This window comes from Gobius niger (assembly GCF_951799975.1).
Source record: "Gobius niger genome assembly, chromosome: 22".
NCBI lineage: Eukaryota > Metazoa > Chordata > Actinopteri > Gobiiformes > Gobiidae > Gobius > Gobius niger.
Genome location: NC_136873.1, coordinates 15759314 through 15784088, shown reverse-complemented (window position 1 = coordinate 15784088; position 24775 = coordinate 15759314). Strand labels below are relative to the sequence as shown.

The 24775-nt window shown below is 42.5% G+C and overlaps 1 protein-coding gene across 2 annotated transcripts in view; it reads right to left on the bottom strand.

Moving 5' to 3' along the window:
* Window positions 1-18940, bottom strand: part of LOC306981357 (paralemmin-1-like) — a 37587-nt gene extending 18647 nt beyond the window's left edge. For both annotated transcript variants that reach the window (XM_079580955.1, XM_079580954.1), the window contains exons 1-6: window positions 18820-18940; window positions 12726-12759; window positions 11623-11703; window positions 2439-2566; window positions 146-209; window positions 37-58 (exon numbers count right to left, since the gene is read on the bottom strand). In XM_079580955.1, the coding sequence (XP_079437081.1) occupies window positions 37-58; window positions 146-209; window positions 2439-2566; window positions 11623-11703; window positions 12726-12759; window positions 18820-18824 (334 nt within the window). In that variant the 5' untranslated portion in view covers window positions 18825-18940. The remainder of the gene's footprint in view (window positions 1-36; window positions 59-145; window positions 210-2438; window positions 2567-11622; window positions 11704-12725; window positions 12760-18819) is intronic.
* Window positions 18941-24775: the final 5835 nt, after the last annotated feature.

Sequence of the window (24775 nt, the reverse complement as noted above, 5' to 3'; positions counted from 1 at the left end):
ACAGCCAAACACAGCGGAGGGCGGGGGGACGTTTACCTTTGATTAGCTCCGTCTGGACCTGTGCACAAGAGACATGAGGGACATGAGGGTTAGGACAGTGAGGGCTTTCCACACGGACGCTCGGCTCTGCGTGTGCGGCACTCACCACGGGGGCCGGGGTCACGGTGGGTCCTCCTCCGGACTCCAGAACAAGCAACTCTCGCTCCAGCCTGGAAAAACAACAACAGGCATGTTCACTGTGTCTTCTTTCACTGGTTTAAAGGAACAGGAAACCGTTTTGACATTAGACGAGTTGATGCGTACCTGTCTGGTCTTTGTGCGTGCGCTCAGTCAGTATATTGTAAGGCATAATAACACCCTAGGAGCACTTCGACGTCCGCGCAGTAATATCAGAATTCTATAGGAGTGAAGATATTACTGCGCAGACATCGAAGTGCTCCTTAGGTATTATTACGCCTTACAATATAGTACCTCTTTTTATCTGCTTAGAAAATCTTTTCATTTTGTGTATCTACACTGCAAAAAGTGGATTCTAAGCAAGTAAAAAATGTCTTACTTTAAGAAAAAAGTTCTCATTTTTTCCCTAAAAAATAATAATGTCTTGCCTAGAAAAGTTTTCTTGAGAAACAAATTCTTATTTTAGGAAATAAAATCTAGCCATTTCTTGTTCAGATATATTTTCTAAAAAACATGCTAATTTTTCTTGTAACAAGAAAGAAAAACTTTTTGAATCTTCTTCAGCTTTAGACAAAGAATTTGTTTTCTCCGCCTCCGCTTCACAGCTTGAAGGTCCTGGGTTCGATTCCCACCAGGATGGGGCCTTTCTGTGTGGAGCATGTTCTCCCTGTGTCTACCACTAAAAACATGTACAATAGGTGAATCCTCCAGCAGGTGATTCTGACCATCAGCCTGGCTCCACATCATCATCATTTTGCTTAATTCTAGCTTTTTATTTGCTTAAATTTAGTGTTTCTTTCTTGTTTTATGATGAGAAAAATATTCTAGAAATAAGAATTCTTAGCAAGAAAAAAATGCTGACCCCATTGGCAGAATTTTTTACTTACTTTACTTATTTTAATATTTTTTTTCCTTGTTTTTAGTAGGGTTCTTTTTGCAGTGTACACTAGGATCATGTAGCTGCTCACGTAACCGTATTTAAATAGGGAAAACGTGGAAGAACTCGGTCACTTCTAACTTCACCCCGTTTGGTTCCATAAATAAGAGGAGAGGCTAAATGCTAACAACATCTTTGGTCTTTCTGGCTGACTGAGTTCACGCACCAGACAATTACGCATCAACTCGTCTAAGCTTAGGTAGGTCCAGACACTGCTAATGAATAGGGGGCGATAAATGATTTGGAGAAATCAATTTGAAACTTTTACTGTAGATTATTTTTAAAAATATGAGGAAAAAATGTATTGCCAGTTTTCTGTCATTTTATGTTTTTATATATAAAAAATAAGTACCCAGATCCAACAACCGCAATTTTCGGAGTGGTACACACTAATGTTAGAACCTCAAAGGGCCAATCACAGTTAATAGCCGTCTCTGCTCTACTGGCTCGTCGTTTAATCCTTTCTAACTGGAAGTCCCCCTCACCCCCCAAACACTCTCGCTGGGTGAGTGACACCGTGTCTTTCCTTCAACTTGAAAAGATTCGGATCACAGTCCAAAATTCTGTGGAAAAATTATATATAGTATATAGTATTTGGCAACCCTTTTTGGATTATTATGAAAAATGTGTTCGATGCAGACTCCTTAGACTAGCAATTTAAGACAGTATATCCCTGTTTTTTTGTTTTTTTATTTTATTTATTATTTATTTTTTGTATTGTATCTATTTATTTTATTATTATTACCATTATTATTATTATTATTTATTTATTTTTCATTTGTCTGTTTGTTGGTTGTAGAGTTGTTTTTCTTTTCAAAGTTATGAGATATTTATATGTACATTTGATATATATATATTTTTTTTTCTTTTGGGGGGGGTATTATTACCCTGGGGTGGTTATGGTAAACATAAGTTTATTCAAGAACTTTGTACTTGACTATTTGCCCCAGTATGACAATGGAGAGTACATTGATGTGTGTTTTCTGTACTTATTTTCAAAAATAATAAATACATTTTGAAATAAAAAAAAATAAGTAATCATTTTATGCATAAAAATGGCCAACATCTAATAACGGATAGAGCCAAGTTTTATTTTGTTGATGTATTAATTGGATTGGCTTTAGTTTCAATAAGTGAAAAAATCTCTAAAACGTCTCTCCTACACCGTGAAGAACAGACAGAGGTAAACTATACAACTTTAAAACTATAAAACTGTTGAAAACACAGGTTAACTGCATCGTACCAGATTGCTCATCCAGATGACAGAAACAGGCCAAACCGGCTCTGAATGCTATTTGACCAGAAGTACTGTATCTGTACTGACCTGCTGATGGTGTCCTCCAAAGCTCTGGTCTTCTCCTCGTCCTGCTGCAGCCGCCTCGTCACCTCCGCGTGCTCCGATCCACCAGAGGGCACTCCGTCCAGCAGCCACCGCTCTCTCAGCGCTTTGGACTGCGCGACAAACAAGGGAAACAAACAAGGGAAACACAAGTGGTCATTATCAAAGGAACCAGTCGCATTGTTTCATGGTCTAAAGTTATTCGTCTACAGCAGGGGTCTCAAACTCATATGGCACGGGGGCCAAAAATGCAAACCCAGTGTTGATCGGGGGCCGCAACTGACTTAGCCTTTTTTATTAAGCCAATTATGATTTAGCAACGTTTTATTGTTTTCTATAATATACCTTAAAATAGACTGTACATTAACTATCTGCACATTTTTAAGCTGTTTTAGTTCAGGGCATCAAAGAATGATCTTTCAAGAGTCAGGTTTAGTTTCTGTCTGTTAGCCTATTTAGAAAGAAAGAGGGACTGGAGTCGAAAATGAGCAAAAGCTACTTGCGTTGTACTGTGTTCATTTACAATTACCCTGTGAAATAAATACAATGAATGCGTAAACAAACTACAGACTCGATTGAGCGGATCCCGGCTCATTACGATGTGTTCACTTTGCAATGTCTTAAAGGTAAAGATGGTAAAGGTGCTTATTGTCACGCTGCTCATGGGAAATGTAGCTCTAATGTAGGGCTGTGCAATTAATCGAAATTCGATTAAGATTTCGATTACAACAATAAACGATTACAAAATTAGCATAATCGCAAAAAATCGATTATATATATTTTTTTCAATTTTTCAATTTTTTTTTTTCAATTTTTTTTTCTAATTTTTAATTTTTGTCTTTTTTTGTCATTTTTTGCTGGATTTTAGTTCATTTTTTGCTGGATTTTTGTCTTTTTTTGATGGATTTTTATCACTTTTTTGCTGGATTTTTGTCACTTTTTTGCTGGATTTTTGTCACTTTTTTGCTGGATTTTTGTCATTTTTTTTGCTGGATTTTTATCACTTTTTTGCTGGATTTTTGTCACTTTTTTGCTGGATTTTTATCACTTTTTTGATGGATTTTTGTCATTTTTTTAAATGTTTTTTTGTCATTTTTTTTCTGGATTTTTGTCATTTTTTTAAATGTTTTTTTGTCATTTTTTTGATGGATTTTTTTAAAGGCAACAAATAATCGTTTGAATAATCGTGATTTCAATTATGACAAAAATAATCGTGATTATTATTTTTTCAATAATCGAGCAGCCCTACTCTAACGTGTTCAATGCAATTTACCGGTGGGCCGCATATAATATAAATAAGAAATAATACACAAAAAAATACCTGGCGGGCCGCATTTCTTCACAAAAGAAATGTTCGCTAGCTAGGAGTTTAACGCATGTCATAATGGGGCAAATTTGGTGCCATACCAGTGCAATATCCTTCAAAATATGCAGGGGGACAGCACAACTATTGAGGCTAAACAGTGTGATGGGAAATCGGAAAAAAAAACCTGTGTGTAGCTTTTACAGTCAGTCTGGGGCCGGCTCAAGTCGCAGATTTAACATGACGTGCAGGTAGCGGCTAGCAGACACGTGAGGGGACGGCTTCTCGCCACTGGGTTAGCATCGGCAAAGATACTCCAGTGGAAGAAACTGCTTTTTTGTCACAATGTTCAGAAACAACTGCTCATGAAACGCTTGGCAAACGACAAGATGGACGGTGAACAAGTATTACCCAGGCTAAAAAGTTAGCGGGCCGTGTTTTACAGCTTGTTTTTTTGGCATTGAGCGGTGAGAAGCAGGCCCCGCGCTCCTTTAGTTTCTATGGGAGGATATTCGGGGAATGTCTGGTAGAGGCATGATTGGACAATACCCATTTTGGGGGCGGGGGTTTACGAAAGGTCAATTGCAAGAGAAAAAGCTCTGATCACAATCCCCGGTTTCTGTCACAACAACAACAATGTCAGACCTTGGAAGCTAAGCAGGGAAGGGCCTGGTCGGTACTTGGATGGGAGACCCTTTGGGAACACCAGGAAGCCTAGCGAATGTAGTGAGTGAGTGAGTGGTTGGTGGTGGTCGGAGGGGCCGATGGCGCAGACTGGTTGCCTCGCTTCCGTCAGTCTACCCCAGGCCAGCTGTGGCTACAATACTAGCTAACCACCACCGAGTATGGAGTGAACGAATAGTGCAATGTAAAGCGTCTTTGAGTGTCCAGAAAAGCGCTATATAAAACCAATCCATTATTATTATTATTATTAAATCTCAGGGAGACACTTTTAACTGTCAGCTGGTTTATGGTTGATGTTTGGGTAGTTTCTGGGACATGAAGCAAAAACTGGGATGAAGTTCAACGTCTTCTCTTTCAGCACAAATGAACTGAGGTGATTTTTGTTTTATTACGTTATAAAGCAGTGGTGCTATTCTCACAGAGACTGGCTACAAATGAGGACCTAAGGGACCCACAGGTTTCACTAAAGCTGAGTCTACAAGTCTATTAGTCTACACGTTTTTTCAGTCTTCAGAGATTTTTTGGGATGGGAATGGAGGCTCCACAGTACACAACTGAATTTAACGTGATTATAGAACGCCTGGGGGTTCGCGGAAGTGCAGTCAGCTGGATCACGCAGTTTGTGCTCTTTACTTTCTAACAAACTCTGGACTAAATTGATCAGTTGGACATTTTTTACTGTTTGGTGGATAAACACTGGACTCGACACACACAGCACGTTGGAAGTGCCGCTGTAGTGGTGGTTTAAATCGCCTAAGTGCAGGCACCGATGGCCTGTACTGACAGCGATTAGCCCCGCCGCCGCAACTCTATGGAGTATATACCCCAAGCTGCACACAAGGGGAAACCGCCTACGCCCTCGAGGAACCAGGACTGGGCATCGACCGGATCACCACGGCTGACAAAGCTACAACCTACACCGCATCAAAATATATCATAGACAACAAAGCTCTTTATACTATATACTGTTCACTTATCCTTCCCCATTAAACATACTGTGTAGAGATTTGTATTCCCTTCAACTTTCCTAAATAAAAAATTTGTAAGTGTCTATCAAGAGTTTACCAGTGCCTATCAAAAGTTAAACTGTAAACAACGTTAAAATATCACAAACTGCAGCTTCATGTATGATAAGTCAGGGGTGGGTTTTACATAAGTGCTGTGAACTTCAACATACTCATTTTGAGTGTGCAATGCTCTCCTTTCTCCTGTGAAAACATCTGTTGTCTGTACCTTGTTTGCTGCTCAAATAGACTCATAAACTAAACTAATCTACACTACACTAAACAGACACTGGAGCTCCTCAGGGGTGTGTACTTTCCCCCTGGCTCTTCTCCCTGTACACAAACTGCTATGACTGAAAGTATTTTATCTGCACTCTCGCCTTTTACTGTAATTGATTAATTTTATGTTGATGTTTTTTATTGATTCTATTTGTTTTCTTGTATTTATGCAACTGTGAAGCACTTTGAATTGCCTTGTGTATGAACTGTGCTCTACAAATAAACTTGCCTTGCCTTGCCTTGCCTACAGGAGAGAGGTGGACCGGCTGGCGTCCTGGTGCAGCCACAACAGCCTGGAGCTGAACGCCCAGAAAACAGTGGAGATGATCGTGGACTTCAGGAAAGACACAGCCCCACTGTCCCCCCTCGCCCTGACAGACTCTCCCACCCCCAACTACAACGTGGACTCCTTCCGTGGACTCCATCGTGGACTCCACCATCACCCAGAACCTCAAATGGGAGCCAACCATCAGCTCCCTCATCAAGAAGGCCCAGCAGAGGATGTTCTTCCTGCAGCAGCTGAGGAAACTTAAGCGGCCACCAAGATGCTGGTGCAGTTCTACACGGCCATCACCGAGTCCATCCGCAGATAAAATACTTCCAGTTGTCATATGCTCGGGCAAAAAGAACTGTTTTCAGCCTGGATTTGAACATTGTCAGAGTTGAGGCCTGTCTCACATCCTCGTGAAGACTGTTCCAGATTTTAGCTGCATGAAACTGAAACGCAGCCTCACCGTGTTTAGTCCTGACTCTGGAACCACCAGGAGGCCCCTCCCTGAAGTTCTCAGGGCCCGAGATGGTTCATACGGCTCTAACATGTCAGAGATGTACTTTGGAGCTAAAACATGAAAAGACTTGTAGACAAGCAGAGCTGTTTTAAAGTCGATTCTCTGAGTGACAGGAAGCCAGTGCAGAGACCGGAGCACTGGACTAATATGGTCATATTTCCTGGTTCTTGTCAGGACTCGAGCAGCAGCGTTCTGGATGTTCTGCAGCTCTGATAGCTCGTTTAGAGAGGCCAGTGAGCAGCCGTTACAGTCGTCTAACCTGCTGGAGACAAACACATGGATAAGTCTCTCTAAGTCTGGTTTTGACACTGTTCCTCTGATCTTAATGTTTTTCAAATGGTAAAAAGCTGCTGATGCAGATTATCAACATTAGAACATGGGGCATTTTCAAATCTGATCATCTCCATAAACTTCCATAGATCCCGCCACTTGAACAGTTGTTTCCCCCACTGCTGTCAGACTCAGGAACGATAAAGAGATCTAATAAGTGTAATCTGCTCTATTGCACTATGTGGTATATCCGCACTTAGATCAACTATCACTTATCACTGTATTACATCACTTTATCACTTTAAACACCTACACAATATGTAAATCCAATCCCGTTGTTGTTCTATGTCAATTGTTCCCCTCTGTCCCCTGTAGTCGGCGCTCTCTCCCTCCCCAGATCAGGCTGCCATGTGCTTTGTGTGCGGGTCGGGGGGGGGCGTGAACAGCCGTGTGGAGCTGGGGTATAAATAAATACTCCGTTATGCGACACAGCTGAGAGTATGTGGAACAAGTGCGCGGCAGGGGGTCCACTTTCGCTGGAAACCTCACAGCACGAGGAATGAGAAAAGTGATTTGGTTTTTCCACAGAACCTTTGGCTTCGTGAGTGACGGGCCTGATACTGTTGGATTGAGTTTGGTTTTTGGCATGTGTTTTGTGAACGCCTTTTGACGAAAACGCTACCAATAAAAGCTGACCAAAGGATCATCAGCTGGGTTTCACGTCATTACAGAGTGTGTATAAAAGCATCTCCAGACAGTGACCTCCTGTTTCTACGCCTCAGAGATCTCAAAGCTTTAATCTTGTCGTTTAGAACTCGTTTAGAAGCACGTCCAGCTGCTCCGTGTGCAGGTCAGTCCCACACCTCAAAATAACTCCTCCCATCAGCGCGAGCGTCTCGTCTTCTCTCGGGTCAGTCTCATGATCGATCACAAACACAAACGCTCCGTCTAAACTCGCCTTTTACACAAGAGAACAACAAATAATCCGGTCCGCGGTAAAAACGAAACAGAAACCTGCAGTGACACTGATGTCAAAGCTCCGCTAACAGCAACGAAACACTTCCTGTTGTCCCGACAAAATAAAAGGCGTCAATGTTCCAGCCGCTGGGAGAGGGTTTGAAATGTTAATTAATAAATGAACCTAATATTTTAGGTGCAAATGGACACAAATCTCGTTTTTCTTCGTTTTCCTGGTCGTCCGTTTTGCTCAAATAGAAATAAAGGCCTGTCTCTAATTGTGGCCTGGTTCCAATAAAGGCCTGGTCCTAGATGCCCTTGAGTAAATAAAGGCCCGGTGTAACAGGCCAGAGTATACCCCCATCCAGACTACACCCGGGGTTAAAGGGGCCTAGGCCATTTCATACCCCGGGTATATTATGGCCTAGGCCATTTTATACCCCCCCAGGCCAGATTATACCCCCAATTATAACAGTAGTTTAGGGTGATAGAGTGGGTTGTCCTTTAACCAGAAGGTTGGTAGTTCAAATCCATGCTCCTGCAGGTACAGGCTGTTGTTGTGTCCTTGGGCAAGACACTTCGCCTACCTATGCATGAGTGAGTGAATGAGTGAAGGTAGTGAGTGAATGAGTGAATGAATGAAGGTAGTGAGTGAATGAGTGAGTGAATGAGTGAATGAATGAAGGTAGTGAGTGAGTGAATGAATGAAGGTAGTGAGTGAGTGAATGAGTAAAGGTAGTGAGTGAATGAGTGAATGAATGAAGGTAGTGAGTGAGTGAGTGAATGAGTGAGTGAGTGAATGAGTACAGGTAGTGAGTGAGTGAATGAGTGAAGGTAGTGAGTGAATGAGTGAATGAATGAGTGAAGGTAGTGAGTGAATGAGTGAATGAGTGAGTGAATGAGTGAGTGAGTGAGTGAATGAGTGAAGGGAGTGAGTGAATGAGTGAATGAATGAAGGTAGTGAGTGAGTGAGTGAATGAGTGAGTGAGTGAATGAGTACAGGTAGTGAGTGAGTGAATGAGTGAAGGTAGTGAGTGAATGAGTGAATGAATGAGTGAAGGTAGTGAGTGAATGAGTGAATGAATGAAGGTAGTGAGTGAGTGAATGAATGAAGGTAGTGAGTGAATGAGTGAGTGAATGAGTGAGTGAGTGAATGAGTACAGGTAGTGAGTGAGTGAATGAATGAAGGTAGTGAGTGAGTGAGTGAGTGAATGAGTACAGGTAGTGAGTGAGTGAATGAGTGAAGGTAGTGAGTAAATGAGTGAGTGAGTGAGTGAATGAGTGAAGGTAGTGAGTGAATGAGTGAATGAAGGTAGTGAGTGAGTGAATGAATGAAGGTAGTGAGTGAATGAGTGAGTGAATGAATGAAGGTAGTGAGTGAGTGAATGAATGAAGGTAGTGAGTGAGTGAGTGAATGAAGGTAGTGAGTGAATGAGTGAGTGAGTGAGTGAGTGAATGAAGGTAGTGAGTGAATGAAGGTAGTGAGTGAGTGAGTGAATGAAGGTAGTGAGTGAATGAAGGTAGTGAGTGAATGAAGGTAGTGAGTGAGTGAGTGAATGAAGGTAGTGAGTGAATGAGTGAGTGAATGAAGGTAGTGAGTGAGTGAGTGAATGAAGGTAGTGAGTGAATGAGTGAATGAGTGAGTGAGTGAATGAAGGTAGTGAGTACTCACTATTTCACTCACTCACTACCTTCATCCATTCACTCATTCACTCACTCATTCACTCACTACCTTCATTCATTCACTCATTCACTCATTCATTCACTCATTCACTCACTCATTCACTCACTCACTACCTTCACTCATTCACTCACTCACTCACTCACTCATTCACTCACTACCTTCATTCATTCACTCACTCACTACCTTCACTCATTCACTCATTCACTCACTCATTCACTCACTACCTTCACTCATTCACTCATTCACTCACTACCTTCATTCATTCACTCACATTCATTCATTCATTCACTCACTCACTACCTTTACTCATTCACTCACTCATTCATTCACTCACTCACTACCTTCATTCATTCACTCATTCACTCACTACCTTCATTCACTCACTCACTCACTACCTGTACTCATTCACTCACTCATTCACTCATTCACTCACTCACTCAAGCCCAAGGACACAACAACAGCCTGTACCTGCAGGAGCATGGATTTGAACTACCAACCTTCTGGTTAAAGGACAACCCACTCTATCACCCTAAACTACTGCTATAATTGGGGGTATAATCTGGCCTGGGGGGGTATAAAATGGCCTAGGCCATAATATACCCCGGGGTATATTTTGGCCTAGGCCATTTTATACCCGGGGTATGAAATGGCCTAGGCCCCTTTAACCCCGGGTGTAGTCTGGATGGGGGTATACTCTGGCCTGTTACACCGGGCCTATACTAGAGCATTTACGGTATTCCCTGCAGTGTCTCCCCTTAAATCCTCATTGGAACGATTAAATAAATAAGGACTTGTGCCATAAAACAACAATAGCGTCTGCAGTCATGTCGAGAGCAGGGCGTGTGAAGGGTATATTTTGGCAGTGCAGCTGTTATCTCGTATGCGCTCACGTGTGCTCGCTCTCTCACTGACGGAGGGGTTTACGTCACATTACTGCTGTGTATTTCCACTCAGACAAACAGTTTAACATGTTAATGTATCGCACACTTGACCTGGCTGTCTGTCCCCCATATACGAGTTCCGCTTTTATGAATCAAATAGTCATTATACTGACATCTGACACTGCCCGGAGGGTTGGATGCATCTCCTTCACATGGATGGTGTCAATGGTGCGTCTGAAAGCTGTGCATTTCCCCTGAGCCCCACTGAATCCTGGGTAATGACTCTGAGCTATTAGAACCGTTGTATCTACAATTAATAATGCATGGATCCAGCTCGGACGCGTTTTAACTCCAAAACTCCTGGGCTTGTTTGTGTAGGGCTGGGTACAGGCACTTTTTTGCCCCGATACTGGCACTTTAAAGGGACTATACAGAGTTTCAAAATGTTAAAATTATGTATTTTCATCCCCCTACATGTTCCAGCAATCAATGTCCTAATGTGTGGAATGAGCCCAGACCTGTTCACCACAACTGCCTCTGAAATCCTGCACTGTCGCTCAGAAAGGTGTTCATTCGGGTCCGAAGTGCCGTCATGCAGTTACGCGTAAGACCTGAGGTGGCAGTAGTGAGTATAAAATGACCTCTTTAACAATGCTTGGTTCTTGAGCCAGAAAACAAAACAATAATGTGTGGAAGATCTGCCAATTTACAATGTCAGGTTTATCTCCTATGTCAGGAAATGTGGGACAAATTGGGAATAATTTTGGAAAAACTGGCATGAAATTGGGAGGGAAATGGGGAATATGGAAAAAATGGTGGAAATGTGACAACAAAATGTGCTTTTTGTTATTTTTTTTTTAAGAAGGGAAAGAAAGAAAGAAAGAAAGAAAGAAATATGGCAAATATTGAACAAATGACGAGCAAACAACGCGCTCAACTTAAAGTGCTAGGAGTGCTAAGTTAATCCTGACTAGGACTGAGATATGTTCTTACCTGACCGTACCTGTCTGGTCTTTGTGTGTGCTCTCAGTCACGCACAACGACCAAAGATGTTGTTAGCATTTGGCCTCTCCTAATGTATTCCTATGGCTCCAAACGGGGGTGAAGTTGGAAGCGACCACGCTCCTCAGACAGGTACGTATCAACTCGTCTAAGCTCAGGTAAGAACATATCTCAGGATGGAAGAACTGTCCGGACACTTCAAGTCCAGAAGGAGAAGAGCCTTTCACCGTCTCTGGACTCTGAATGCCTCTGATCGCCTCACAGCGGGAGGGTCGAACACCGAAAGGAAAGGGTGTAGTGTCACCGAGCGGGCGCACCTTGAGATGTTGCAGAGCTCTCCTGTCGTCCTCCAGCTGTCGCCGCTTGTTCTCCATCTCCGTCTGCCACTTCCTCTTCTCCTGCGGCATCATGGGAAACGGGAAGTCGGTAAACGCTTTGTAAATAGAAACAAACCTACCAACTGTCGTCACCCATTGCGCCTCCCACCATCATCCTTTGGCCCAGAGGGACAAAATTTACCCCCAAAATACTTTTTCTGTGCATAAATCCTATTTATTAACCTCTTAACTCCCGCCTGAACCGAGAGCATTTTCTCCAGTTCAGCTTTACCCAAATCCTGTAGGTCAGTGTAACGCCTCATTTGAAAGACCTACAAAAATAAATTGATCTTTTTCCTCACGTCAGACTTTTTTTCATCACTTTTTTGTTAAGCAGTCGTCTCATTTTTGTCACATTTTTGTGACTTTTTTGTCACTTTTTCGTCAAATTATTCGCATTTTTTTGTGAAATTCTTATCACTTTGTCGACCATTTTTTCGTCAAATTTTTCTCACTTTTTTGTCAATTTTTTGTCCATTTTTGTCATTTTTTTGTAAACTTTTGGTAAATTTTTTGTCACTTTTTCGTCCATTTTTTCCTCCATTTTTCGTCTTTTTTGTCCATTTTTGTCACTTTTTCGTCCATTTTTCCTCAATTTTTCATCAAATTTTTCTCACTTTTTTGTCCAATTTTTGTCCATTTTTGTCATTTTTTTTGCACATTTTTTGTAAATGTTTTCTCACTTTTTTCACATTTCCATCCTTGTTTTTAATATTGTTTTATCTGTCTGTGAAGCACTTTGGTCTTCCTTGTGTTGATGTAAGGTGCTATACAAATAAACTTTGATTGATTGATTGATTGTTTTCGTCTCAGTTTTGTCGCTATCTTCCCACCTTTTTTCCAGAAGCTTTTGGACTGGGGGTAAAGCTGGAGAAAATATGCTCGGTTCAGGCGGGAGTTAAGTGGTTGATATTGCCTGCAGTTCACAAACTATCCACCAGGAGGTGCTGCAGCACCCTCAGCACCCTGGGTTCCCACGGCCTTGCCAGACGGTTTACCCCACGACGACGCTAACGAGAGGTCTGCGAGTGGGCAAGACTCACCGCGATGACGTTGATCCGGTCCGTCTCGATCACTCTGGAAAAGAAAAGGGCAGAAATAATCCACACGTGCAAAGGAAATAGGAAATATAGGAAATATCGATGGCAAAGGGGCGGGTACAAATCGCTCAACGTTATTGTAATGGGACGTACCGCAGTCCCATTACAAGTGAAGACCAAGCCGCACTGTGGAGGACCTCGAACCAGCCGACAGGTGTAACTGAAGGAGGTTTTATGAAGAAAATAAAACAGCCATCGAGCGCTGCCTGCACTTCCAGCTTTATATATAGCGGAGATGTCTTTCTATATTTGTCCCATTGTAAGCGCGGACGTACACACCAGAGAGCCCGCACACTCTCAGGACTGTTCTGGTGGGTTTGATATTGGATTCGGGACCAGGACGAAATGAAACCGGGACCAAACCAGCGCAATAAATCTGGGGCCAGGGCTAAAGCGAGACTTAAAGGAATAGGCCACCGTTTTTACATACTGAGATACATGTTCTTACCTTAGCTTTGACGAGTTCTTTAGGACCTGTCTGATCTTCCCCCGTGCCTTCAGTCACGTAAACACAGCGCAGACGGCGTTAGCATTTAGCCTCTCCCCCTCCTCTATAGCTCCAAAACAGGTCAAGATAGAAGCTATTAGCTATTAGCTTTACTGTGCGGATGCCAAACTACTCCTGGTATTATTACGCCTTACAATATAGTCCCCCCTTTTATCCGCTTAGAAAATCCACATTGTTTAATTTTGTGTAATTATACTTCATAGTGGAACACTTCACGTAACCATATTTAAATAGGGAAAACGTGGAAGAGCTTGGTAGCTTCTATCTTGACCTGTTTTGGAGCTATAGAGGAGAGAGGGAGAGGCTAAATGCTAACGCCGTCTGCGCTGTGTTTACGTGACTGAAGGCACGGGGGAAGATCAGACAGGTCCTAATGAACTCGTCAAAGCTCACGTAAGAACATATCTCAGTATGTAAAAACGGTGGCCTATTCCTTTAAAGGAACACACTGCACTCCCTAAAAAGTTATAATGTCTTGCCTAGCAAAGTTTCCTTGTTTATTTGTTAAAAACATGCTAATTTTTCTTGTAACAAGAAAGACAAACTTTTTGAATCTTTTTCAGCTTTAGACAAAAAACATTTTTTCTTATTTTAAGAAAAAATACAACAACTCTTTATTTTAGAGCCTCAGCTTCACAGCTCGAAGGTCCTGGGTTCAATTCCCACTAGACCGGGGCCTTTCTGTGTGGAGTTTGTATGTTCTCCCCATGTCTACCACTAAAAACATGTGCAATAGGTGAATCCTCCAGCAGGTGATTCTGACCGTCAGCCTGGCTCCACATCATGGACATGGGTCCCCGGGTCGTGGGCAATACTTTCTTTAAATATTAGTATTTATTAAGAACATTTGCTCAAAAATGTGTGTAATTTAGAACATTTTGCTTAAATCAAGCAACATTTAAGTAAAATATCCCACAATTTTTCACTAAACAAGAATGTTTTCCTTAAATTATTCCATTTTCTGAGGACATTTTGCTTAATTCTAGCTATTTATTTGCTTAAACTTAGTCTTTCTTTCTTGTTTTATGATAAGAAAAACATTCTAGAAATAAGAATTCTTAGCAAGAAAAAAACGCTGACCCCATTGGCAGAAAATGTCTTATTTTAAGATTTTTTCCCCTTGTTTTTTAATAGGGCACTTTTTGCAGTGCAGGCCACTTTTTTCCCATACTGAGGTAGATTTACTCCCCATATAAATGTTATTCTAGCTATTCTGGTACCTTTTTTACTTACATATCAAGAAAAAGGCTCCAAAAGGTCAAGTTTGCCTTGACCTTTTGTACCTCACCCTTCAGTACAAATAAAAGTACAAAAATCTGTGCTTGTTACTCGCAGATTACTTGTACTTTGGACTACTTGGACTAAGCCTAAAGGCAAAGCGTTTAGAAATCGTGTGTCCTCCTGTCCCGATAACTTCTTCCTGCCGACGGTGGCAGACAGCGCTGATGCGTGCGGACTCTTGAGTTTTTGTGTCCGCCGAGCCCCGACAAAGCCCCGGCCGTCACCATGGAGACCGGCCCCTGCCGAAAAAGCATTTCCAGGAAAAAAACGGAACAAAAAAAAAAGGCGCAGAGTGGGAAAGGGAGCTGGCGGAGGAGAGAGAGAGAGAGAGAGAGAGGGAGAGAGAGAAAGAGAGAGAGAGAGGGAGGGAAAGAGTGAAAGAAAGAGAGAGAGGAGAAAAAGAGCGAGAGAAATGGAGAAAAAGAGCGAGAGAAAGAGAGAGAGGAGAAAAAGAGAGGGAGAAGGAGAAAAAAAGCAAGAGAAAGAGAGAAAAAGAGAGAAAGCGAGAGATGAGAAAAAGAGAGAGAGAGAAAGGGAAAGAAAGGGAGAGAAAGAGAGCAAGAAAGAAAGAGTGAGAAAGAGAGAGAGAGAAAAGGAGGGAAAGAGAAAGAAAGAGGAGAAAAAGAGCGAGAGAAAGAGAGAAAGAGAGAGAGAGAAAAGGAGGGAAAGAAAGAAAGAGAAAGAAAGAGAGAGGAGAAAAAGAGCAAGAGAAAGGGAGAAAAAGAGCAAGAGAAAGGGAGAAAAAGAGCAAGAGAAAGGGAGAAAAAGAGAGAAAGAGAAAGAAAGAGAGAGGAGAAAAAGAGCAAGAGAAAGGGAGAAAAAGAGCAAGAGAAAGGGAGAAAAAGAGAGAAAGAGAAAGAAAGAGAGAGAGGGGAAAAAGAGAGGAGAAAAAGAGAGAAAGAAAGAGAGAGAGGAGAAAAAGAGAGAGAAAGAGAGAAAGCGAGAGAGAGAGGAGAAAAAGAGAGAGAGGAGAAAAAAAGCCAGAAAGGGAGAAAAAGAGCGAGAGAAAGAGAGAGAAAGAGAGAGACAGAGAGCGAGAGAGAGAAAGAGAGAAAGAAAGAGAGAGAGGAGAAAAAGAGAGAGAGAAGGAGAAAAAAAGCCAGAAAGGGAGAAAAAGAGCGAGAGAAAGAGAGAGAAAGAGAGAGACAGAGAGCGAGAGAGAGAAAGAGAGAAAGCGAGAGAGAGAGGAGAAAAAGAGAGAGAGGAGAAAAAAAGCCAGAAAGGGAGAAAAAGAGCGAGAGAAAGAAAGAGAAAGAGAGAGAGAGAGAGAGAGTTGAATGGCTTCTGCAAAGATTCACTCAACAAAAAAGTAGCCAAAATGTTGGTGTGGGGTTTGTGGATCTTCAGTGGGAGCTGGATTTCTGATCATGGACACAGACGACGACTCTTCATACAAGGGGGCGTGGCCTACAAGGGGGCGTGGCCTAGCCAAGAGGGAAGAAAACCCCTCTCATGGGAATCACCTGTCAAATTATAACATATTTAACCCACACAGATGAATGTTTGTCCACAGCATAAGCTAGTGTTAGCATGAGTAGCATGAAGCTAAACTAGCGTCCGGGTTAGCGTTGAACCGCTGTGCTCCTCTCCATGGGTCGCCCTAATCATGGCTCAGGCACCAGTTTGAGAACAAGAGCTTTCTAGAACACGGGGAACGATGAAGGAGCGCCGCCATTTCTGCTGTTACTTCCTGGAAAACGGTAAAGCGCTGCTCCACAAAATGACGAGAAGAAAACTGGCTAAAATGTCCGCCCTGACCGCCGTGTGAAGAGTCCAGCGTCTGTAATAACGTCTTCATAAATTCCCCTCGGCTGGTTGCTCCGCCGTCTCACATATGACCCAGAGACCCCTGACCCGGTTTCGGGCTCGTTCCCAGACGACCCGCGGACTCCCCGTTTGTTAGGTCTGTTTCCGTGGCGACGGCGTGATGGACTGACTGGCTCCCTGCGGCGACGGGTGAGTTTTGAGTCGTGGATTTCAGTGAAACTAGTGGGACGGTTTGTGTCATGTGGGCAACAGGCATAAGGCTGGGATTTTGAAGTAGTTTGGCCATCGTCAACTATATCGTCAAATATATCGCTCATATATCGTCGTGAAACGTAACCTTTTACCCCCCGCCTTAACATTAACGAGTGCATTTTCCCCAGTTCGGCTTTTTATTATTATTTTTTTGATCGGTATCATCAGCAAAAAGAACGGGAAAGGTGGTCGTAGAAACAGAAGCAAAATCATTAATATAAATGATAAATAATAGTGGTCTCAAAATTGAGCCTTGTGGCACACCATGCTCCACGGAATTCCTTTTAGATTCATGTTTTTTATACACTGGGCTTTACCCAAATCTAAAAGCTAAAAAGAAAAGCATCAAATTAGCGAGAAAAAGGGGATGAAAAGTCAACAAAAACATGAGGAAAAACACAACAAAAAATGATAGAAAAAATAGCTCAAAAAACAACAAAAATATGACAAAAATGTGGCGACGTGACGAAAAGCTTCCGTCACTTTTGTAGGTCTGAGCTTTCAAATGAGGCGTTGCATTGTTGCTCTCCAGTCGAGAAGCTTTTAGATTTTTGGGTAAAGCCCAGTATAAAAAAAACATGAATCTAAAAGGAATTCCGTGGAGTATGGTGTGCCACAAGGCTCAATTTTGGGACCACTATTATTTATTATTTATATTAATGATTTTGCTTCTGTTTCTACGACCACCTTTCCCGTTCTTTTTGCTGATATTCCCGCTAATTCCCATGGGAACACAACGGGCTTCGGCAAACCGGCAGAAATCCCTCACTGATAGGGCTTTTCCACCAAGCTGGTGCCGGTGCTGGTTCTGGGCCAGTTCCAGTTTCAGAACCGGTTCTTTCGTTTTCCACTGAAAAAACGCTGGCTCTTGGTTCCAAAATCTGGTGCCGGTCGGGAACCAATTAAAAGCTGGAGCAAGAAACGAGCACCGGTGATGTCAGCAGTTGGGGGCGTGGCTCTCTCCTCCAACAAACAATCAATATTAGTTAGTTTGTGCTTAGAACTTCCTGGAGAAGCCAAAACAGTCTCTGTGGAGGAAACTGTTGTTTTGCTTTATGCTCTTTCAGCTAAAACAAGAGTTAGAAAGAAGAAATCAAAATGTTAACGGCTGCTGTGACTGAAACATAAACTTATTTTTCTGTATTTTATAACCAGAAGTGGCTGTAGTAAGATGTTACTATCCATGTTTGATGTAGGCGTTGCTATGACAATAGGCACAGCTCTCATTTTGGTGGAAAACCAAGTCAGTATGGAACCAACCCGGCACCAGAACCAGCACCTTGGTGGAAAAGCCCTATCATAGGGCTTTTCCACCAAGGTGTTGGTTCTGGGCTGGTTCCGAGCTGGTTCTGGTGCCGTAATGACTTGGTTGGAGGAGAGAGCCACGCCCCCAGCCGCTCTTGGTCCAACTTTTAATTGGTTCCCAACCGGCACCAGATTTTGGAACCAAGAGCCAGCGTTTTTGTTTTTTTTTTCAGTGGAAAACGAAAGAACCGGTTCTGAAACTGGAACTGGAACCCAGAACCGGCACCGGCACCAGCTTGGCGGGAAAGGGCTAACTATTGGACCCCCGGCTTGCAGGAGCTCCTTTAGCCTATTGCGCATGTTTCGGATTGATAGTGGGAACCAGAGCACCTGCGGGAGGACCCACCCAGACCCGCGGAAGAAAAGCCACACCGCGGAAGGGAATCGAACCCCGGCCCTTCTCGCGGCGAGGCTCATCCACTGCGCCACCAAGGTTCTCCTCTTGACGCCACACCTCCACCCAGGCTCGAATCAATGAAAGCGAGACTTTTATTGTGAAGGTCCACGAACAGGAACACGTCCCCTGCCCATATCGATCCCAAATCCACTCGTTTCTGCTCAAATCGGATCAATATCTAATTATCGCAACTCATCGGCTCAGAACGCGCTTTTCCTCCCACTGTGTCCCTTCGCTTTTTGAAATTAAAAGTAGGCCACGCTCGTCCGAATCAACTATTTCCCACCCTTTTTTCACCCCAGTGTCCGAAGCGCAGCGCTCTTTTGACAGAGAACCAGTGTATTGCGCATCTCGAAGCTCCTGACTCAGCGCGGCGTGGCCCACGGATGGATGCGGCACCGTCGGCACGCAGGGCACGTTCGCCGACAAAACAAAGAGGGATCCTTCCCCAGGGCAGGAAAGTGAGGGGAACGTGTAAAGAACAACACAATAGGGCTGAAGGTAGAAGGGAAAAGGGGGGTACTCACTCCATTTTGTGTTGTTGAAGAGCGAGCGGTCCGTTCGCATCCGAGCGGAGGCAAAGGCGAAGAGAGGCGCGTTACGTACGGAGCCCGGGCCGGGACAGACACGCCCACAGCGCGAGGACATAGCATAGTGAGAGAGAGAGAGAAGAGAGAGAGAGAGAGAGAGACAGAGAGCGATAGATAGGGAATGAGTTGGGGAATGAGAGAGAAAGAGAGAAAGAATAGAGAAGAGAGAAAGAGAAGAGAGAGACAGAGGGAAAGAGAGGAGGGAGACAGAAAGAGAGAAGAAAGAGAAGATACACATAGGGAAAGAGAAGAGAGAGAGAGAACGAGAAATAGATAAAGAGAGGAGAGGGACAGAAGCTGAGAAAAAGAGATAGACAGAGGAGACAGATATGGAAGGTGAGAAAGATTAGAGAGAGAGAGAAGAGAGAGGAGAGAGAGGAAGAGAAGAGAGAGAAGAGAAAAGAGGAGAGAAAGAGAAGAGACAGAGAAAGAGAAGAGAGAGAAGAGAAAAGAGGAGAGAGAGAGAAGAGAGAGAAAAAGAGAAAAGAGAAGAGAGAGAGGAAGAGAAGAGAGAAAGAAAGAGAAGAGAGAGAGGAAGAGAAGAGAGAGAGGAGAGAGAGAGGAAGAGAAAAGAGAAGAGAGGAAGAGAAGAGAGAAAGAGAGAAAGAGAGAAAGAGAGAAAGAGAGAAAGAGAGAAAGAAAGAAAGAAAGAAAGAAAGAGATTCCCAGCCTGATTTATTGAGCTCTAACACCCATAAAACAAGGCAGAATGTGGCAACATTGTCAATTTTTACGCATAAAAGGCAGAGAAGCCGAGACGTTTCAACAGATTAACCGACATTCAACAGGTAATGGTGATGCTGAAAGCCGGCCCTCCACAACACAAACTCGACGACCGCATGACAGAGCGTGGGTAACACCAGATACATTCAGAATGTTTAGAGAAAAGGATCCTCTACGTGCAATTTCGGCCTTTTATTGGAGTGGTTAGAGAGCATGTTGTGATATGTTTTAAATAAAGATTATGGCGACACAAACATATGTACGTACCACGATACAGGTGCCTCGGTACGATCTGCATATCGTCATGTACTCCTGTAAACAGGGGCGGACTGGGGGGCCACTGGCTCTAGGGCCACCGGTCCCGCCTCAACCGAGCTTTACCCAAATCTAAAAGCTAAAAAAAAAGCATCAAAATAGCGAGAGAAAGAGGATGAAAAATTAACAAAAACATGAGAAAAACACGGACAATAAAAAACCTACAAAAACATGGGGAAAAAAAGAGCTTTTAGTATGAAAAACATGAATCTAAAAGGAATTCCGTGGAGTATGGTGTACCACAAGGTTAAATTTTGGGACCATCATTATTTATTATTTATATTAATGATTTTGCTTCTTTTTGCTGATGATGCCAGTCAAAAAAAATAATCATAAAAAGCCGAACTGGGGAAAATGCACTCGTTAATGTAAAGGCGTGGGGTAAGAGGTCAACCTCTTAACTCCCACCTGAACGGATCCCATTTTCTCCAGTTTCATCAAAAAGATTCTTGGGAAAAAAGCACCAAAAATGTGACAAAAACCCAACAAAAATGTGACAAAAATGCAACAAAAATGCAACAAAAATGTGACAAAAAAGCACAAAAAATGTGACAAAAATGCAACAAAAATGCAACAAAAATGTGACAAAAATGCAACAAAAATGTAAAAAAAAATCTCAACAAAAATGTGACAAAAATGTGGCGACGTGATGAAAAGTTTCCATCACTTTTGTAGGTCTTAGCTTTCAAATGAGGCGTTACATTGTTGCTCTCCAGTCGAGAAGCTTTTAGATTTGGGTAAAGCCCAGTATCAAAAAACATGAATCTAAAAGGAATTCCATGGAGTATGGTGTACCACAAGGTTCAGTTTTGGGACCATCATTATTTATTATTTATATTAATGATTTTGCTTCTGTTTCTACGACCACCTTTCCCGTTCTTTTTGCTGATAATACTAGTCAAAAAAATAAGAATAAAAAGCCGAACTGGGGAAAATGCACTCGTTAATGTTAAGGCGGGGGGTAAGAGGTTAAAATATGTATTTATGGAAGTGCACAATTACGCTAATTTGGGCCAGGATGGTCAGAGTCCAGGGCTGTTTTTCAGTCCCAGTCCAGCCCTGCCTGTAAATATTGATATGCATCTATAAATGTTTTTACTTATTCACCTGCAGCATGAACATAACAGATAAATAAAATAATAAATAAATTAAAGGTGCTGTATCCAGTTAATAACCAGTGATTTAGACAATCCGAACTGTAGTCTCTAGTATCTACAGGATGATGCATCAAAATCTGAGCTTTCCTGCTGCCCTCCATCCCTGTGGTCGTTCCCGTGCAGTCCAGCAGAGGGCGGCACATCCCTGTATAATCGAACTTCAAGGATTTTATTAAAACGAACTAATATGATAAACAATGAGCGATGTGAAAACGTAAGAAAAGTCAAAGAAAAGCCAGCGATTTCCATGGGATATGTTTATTAAAGTTAGTGTTGGACAAATCTGTGCATCTTTGGACTAAAAGTTCTTTTAAGAGACATCTATATGGCTTCACAATCTTCCCCACAAAGATCCTCTGCAGTGAGATGGAGCCACCGTGCCTTAAATCCTTAAAAAAATAAAACACTCATTGGCGTCAGCTCGGGGTTCGGTCAAATACTAAAAACAGAAATATTAGGAAAAGGCGGAGACAATTAAAGAGTTGCTGTATTGATTTAAATGGAGAGAGAGAGAAAAACAAATACAGAATACGCTCCCTTGTAAGACGGGCTGTGTGGTTTCGCCCGGTGGTTCTCAACTCAAGGGTCGGGGCCCCAAAAGTGGGTTGCGTGGCCCTATGGTTGCCTATTAAGTTGCCTAAATTGATCTTAGCTTTAAATGGTTCGTGCTCCACAGCTGCAAAGTCACAGGTTCAATCCGCGAGCTTCCGTCAGTGTGACTGTGGCTGCAATAGTCGCCTACCACCATAGAGTATGATGTGGATGAATAATGAAGCGGTGTAGTGCTTTAAGAAACTCGGTAACACAGGCTTGTAAAGCGCAATACAAGTCTAAGCCGTTATTAAAGAGGGGGTATTCTGCTTTTTTTCAGTCTATATCACACTACAATGATGAGCAAACCTTCTGTTGGTCTGTAAATGCAGTAAATTAGAATAACTGCCTTGTATAAAATGTCTCTCTCAAAATGGCTGTAGTGAATGTCTTGAAATAGGCCTCTGTCTCTTTAAGAACCTCTGAGCCTTTCGGACACGCCCCCTCCACACGCTGAGGAGCAGTGGTTGGTTACTCGGCTGGTGACGAAAGCTCGGAGGCGTCTCCAGGAGGTGGGGGCGTTCCTAGGAGGACTCAGGCAAACCTATCCCTAAAATGGCCGCCATCAGAGCTTTTACAGATACTCAAAAATACGTGAATGTGCCAAGGAAACACTTCAGGCATGTTTTTAATGAGGGAATGACATAATAACATGATGTAAAGCTTGAAAAAGTCGATACCCCATAATACCCCCCCTTTAATATCATTAACTAGCTTCAAAAGTAAACTAAAAGTCATTATTGGACTAAATCTTGGCTAAAACAAAATGCTATTTTGGATAAAAAGGGATTATTTTGGTCATCAATGAATCTACAGATTATAATGATTGTTTTTACGATTAATCGCTCGGCTGTGAAAGGTGTATGTTTATAACGCACAAAACACTGCATACTCCAACTTTAAAAACAAAGTCATTTCTCATCGAACACACTATATTTTCATGTCATTTGCTTTCGCTCTATTCGTGTCTGTGTTTACCAGAAATTGATTCATCAATTACTAGAATAGTCAGCTATTTCAATCATCGATTAATTGTTTCAGCCCTATCATTAACAGATAAAGACAAATTCAAAGCAATGTTCCTCAAGAGTCAATATTTCGGCCGCCAAAGAGCCCCAGAGATTGAGAACCGCTGGACGAGCCCATCTCACTGCAGACACATGATATGTAAAGAAAACCCTCGGGGCGGCCTCAGGTGGGACACTTTGAAACGGCGCTCGAGGGGGGGGCTTCGGGACGCTCGTACCAGCATCGTGGATTCACAGGAAACTAACAAATAAATAAATAAATACAAGGATAACGTGACGTGGATTTGAATGGATTTCGGGCAAAACAAAAACCACATGCAGGAAATGTGTGGATAGAAATCAATCGGACGGACAGTTTAAAGCCACAGTACGGAACATTCCAGGTTTTATGTCGATTACAAACTCAAGACATTGACACGATGAGCTCCGTATTGATAATGCGATATAACAGAGGCCACGTCTCCATGGAAACGAGCCAGCGACGTCCCACTCCTGGCAGAATCACGCGGCGAGATGTTGGCGAGATAAACTCTGATATTTGATTCTATTTAATGAGAGGAATGTTCCGCGGTGTGGCTTTAAGAAATGTGATACACGATACACACAGCAGGAAATACGTCAAACTAATGTAAAACTAAGCTAAAAAGATCAAATTTGAAATGTCGAAATGTTGAAATGTAGGCGACTCCGCTTTTCAGACTTTAGAGTGAATGGCAAAAACAAAAATATACCATTTCAAAATCCGAATGCACTCGGAATGACCCTGTTTAAAACACTTTAAAGAACTCCCTGGGAAACGATCCGACGCGTGGCTGTTCTGTTTCGAACCGAGCAATATGAACATGCGTGACTACGGAGCACAAGCGTTTACAGGAGGCTTCAGACAAGGCCGTGGGAACCCAGGGTGCTGAGGGCGCTGCAGCACCCCCTGGTGGATAGTTTGTGAACTGCAGGCAATATCAACCCCTTAACTCACGCCTGAACCGAGCACATTTTCTCCAGCTTTACCCCCAGTCCAAAAGCTTATGGAGAAAAGGTGTGAAAATAGCGACAAAACTGAGACGAAAACAAGGATGGAAATGTGAAAAAAATTGACGAAAAAATGACAAAAAATTGACAAAAATTTGACGAAAAAGTGAGAAAAATTTGACGAAAATTTGAGAAAAAATGGACGAAAAAGTGACAAAAAAATTACAAAAAATGACAAAAATTTGACAAAAAAATTGCAAAAAATGACAAAAAATGGACAAAAATTTGACAAAGAATTGAGAAAAAATTGACAAAAAAGTCACAAAAATTGGACAAAAATGAGACGACTGCCCAACAAAAAAAGTGAGGAAAAAAAATCTGACGTGAGGAAAAAGATCAATTTAGTTTTGTAGGTCTTTCAAATGAGGCGTTACACTGGCCTACAGGATTTGGGTAAAGCTGAACTGGAGAAAATGCTCTCGGTTCAGGCGGGAGTTAAGAGGTTAATAAACAGGATTTATGCACCGAAAAAGTATTTTGGGGGTAAATTTTGTCCCTCAGCGCCCCCTAACTAAAATACCTTCCCACGGCTCTGGCCTCAGCAGAATAATACTTTCGAGCTTCGACTTTCCTCACGGCAATGCAAAACCTCAACATCATTCCCTCATCGGATTTACGTACGGCAGGAGTAAACGAGGATCTGCAACACAGGTGTAGTTTCCTTCTCGTGTAAAATCGACTTTCTTTAGTGCTTCTTACCAATGATACAAAGTTGTTCTCTCATAAAAACAGACCTGGGGCTGTTTCTTCGGCGGCAGCTCCCAAAAGGTCCTATGTATCCAGATAATGCTTTCCTCGCCTCTTCATCTCTTGCTAAGCTCGATCCTTTCATCGCTGAGTAAAAACGCAAAAGATTGAAAGATTAGTTTTGATGAAGGAACAACTTTGCACTATGGTAAAAGCTCCAAAAATGTTGCCTAATACTTTAAGCCTCTATGAGACAAGAGGTGTCCACGTTTATGTCCATTGATTGTGCAGAACTACCGTATTCCCCAGTCCTTATTCAACAAAGCATTACCCAACGAGATCTGACATGTCTATAGGATTGTC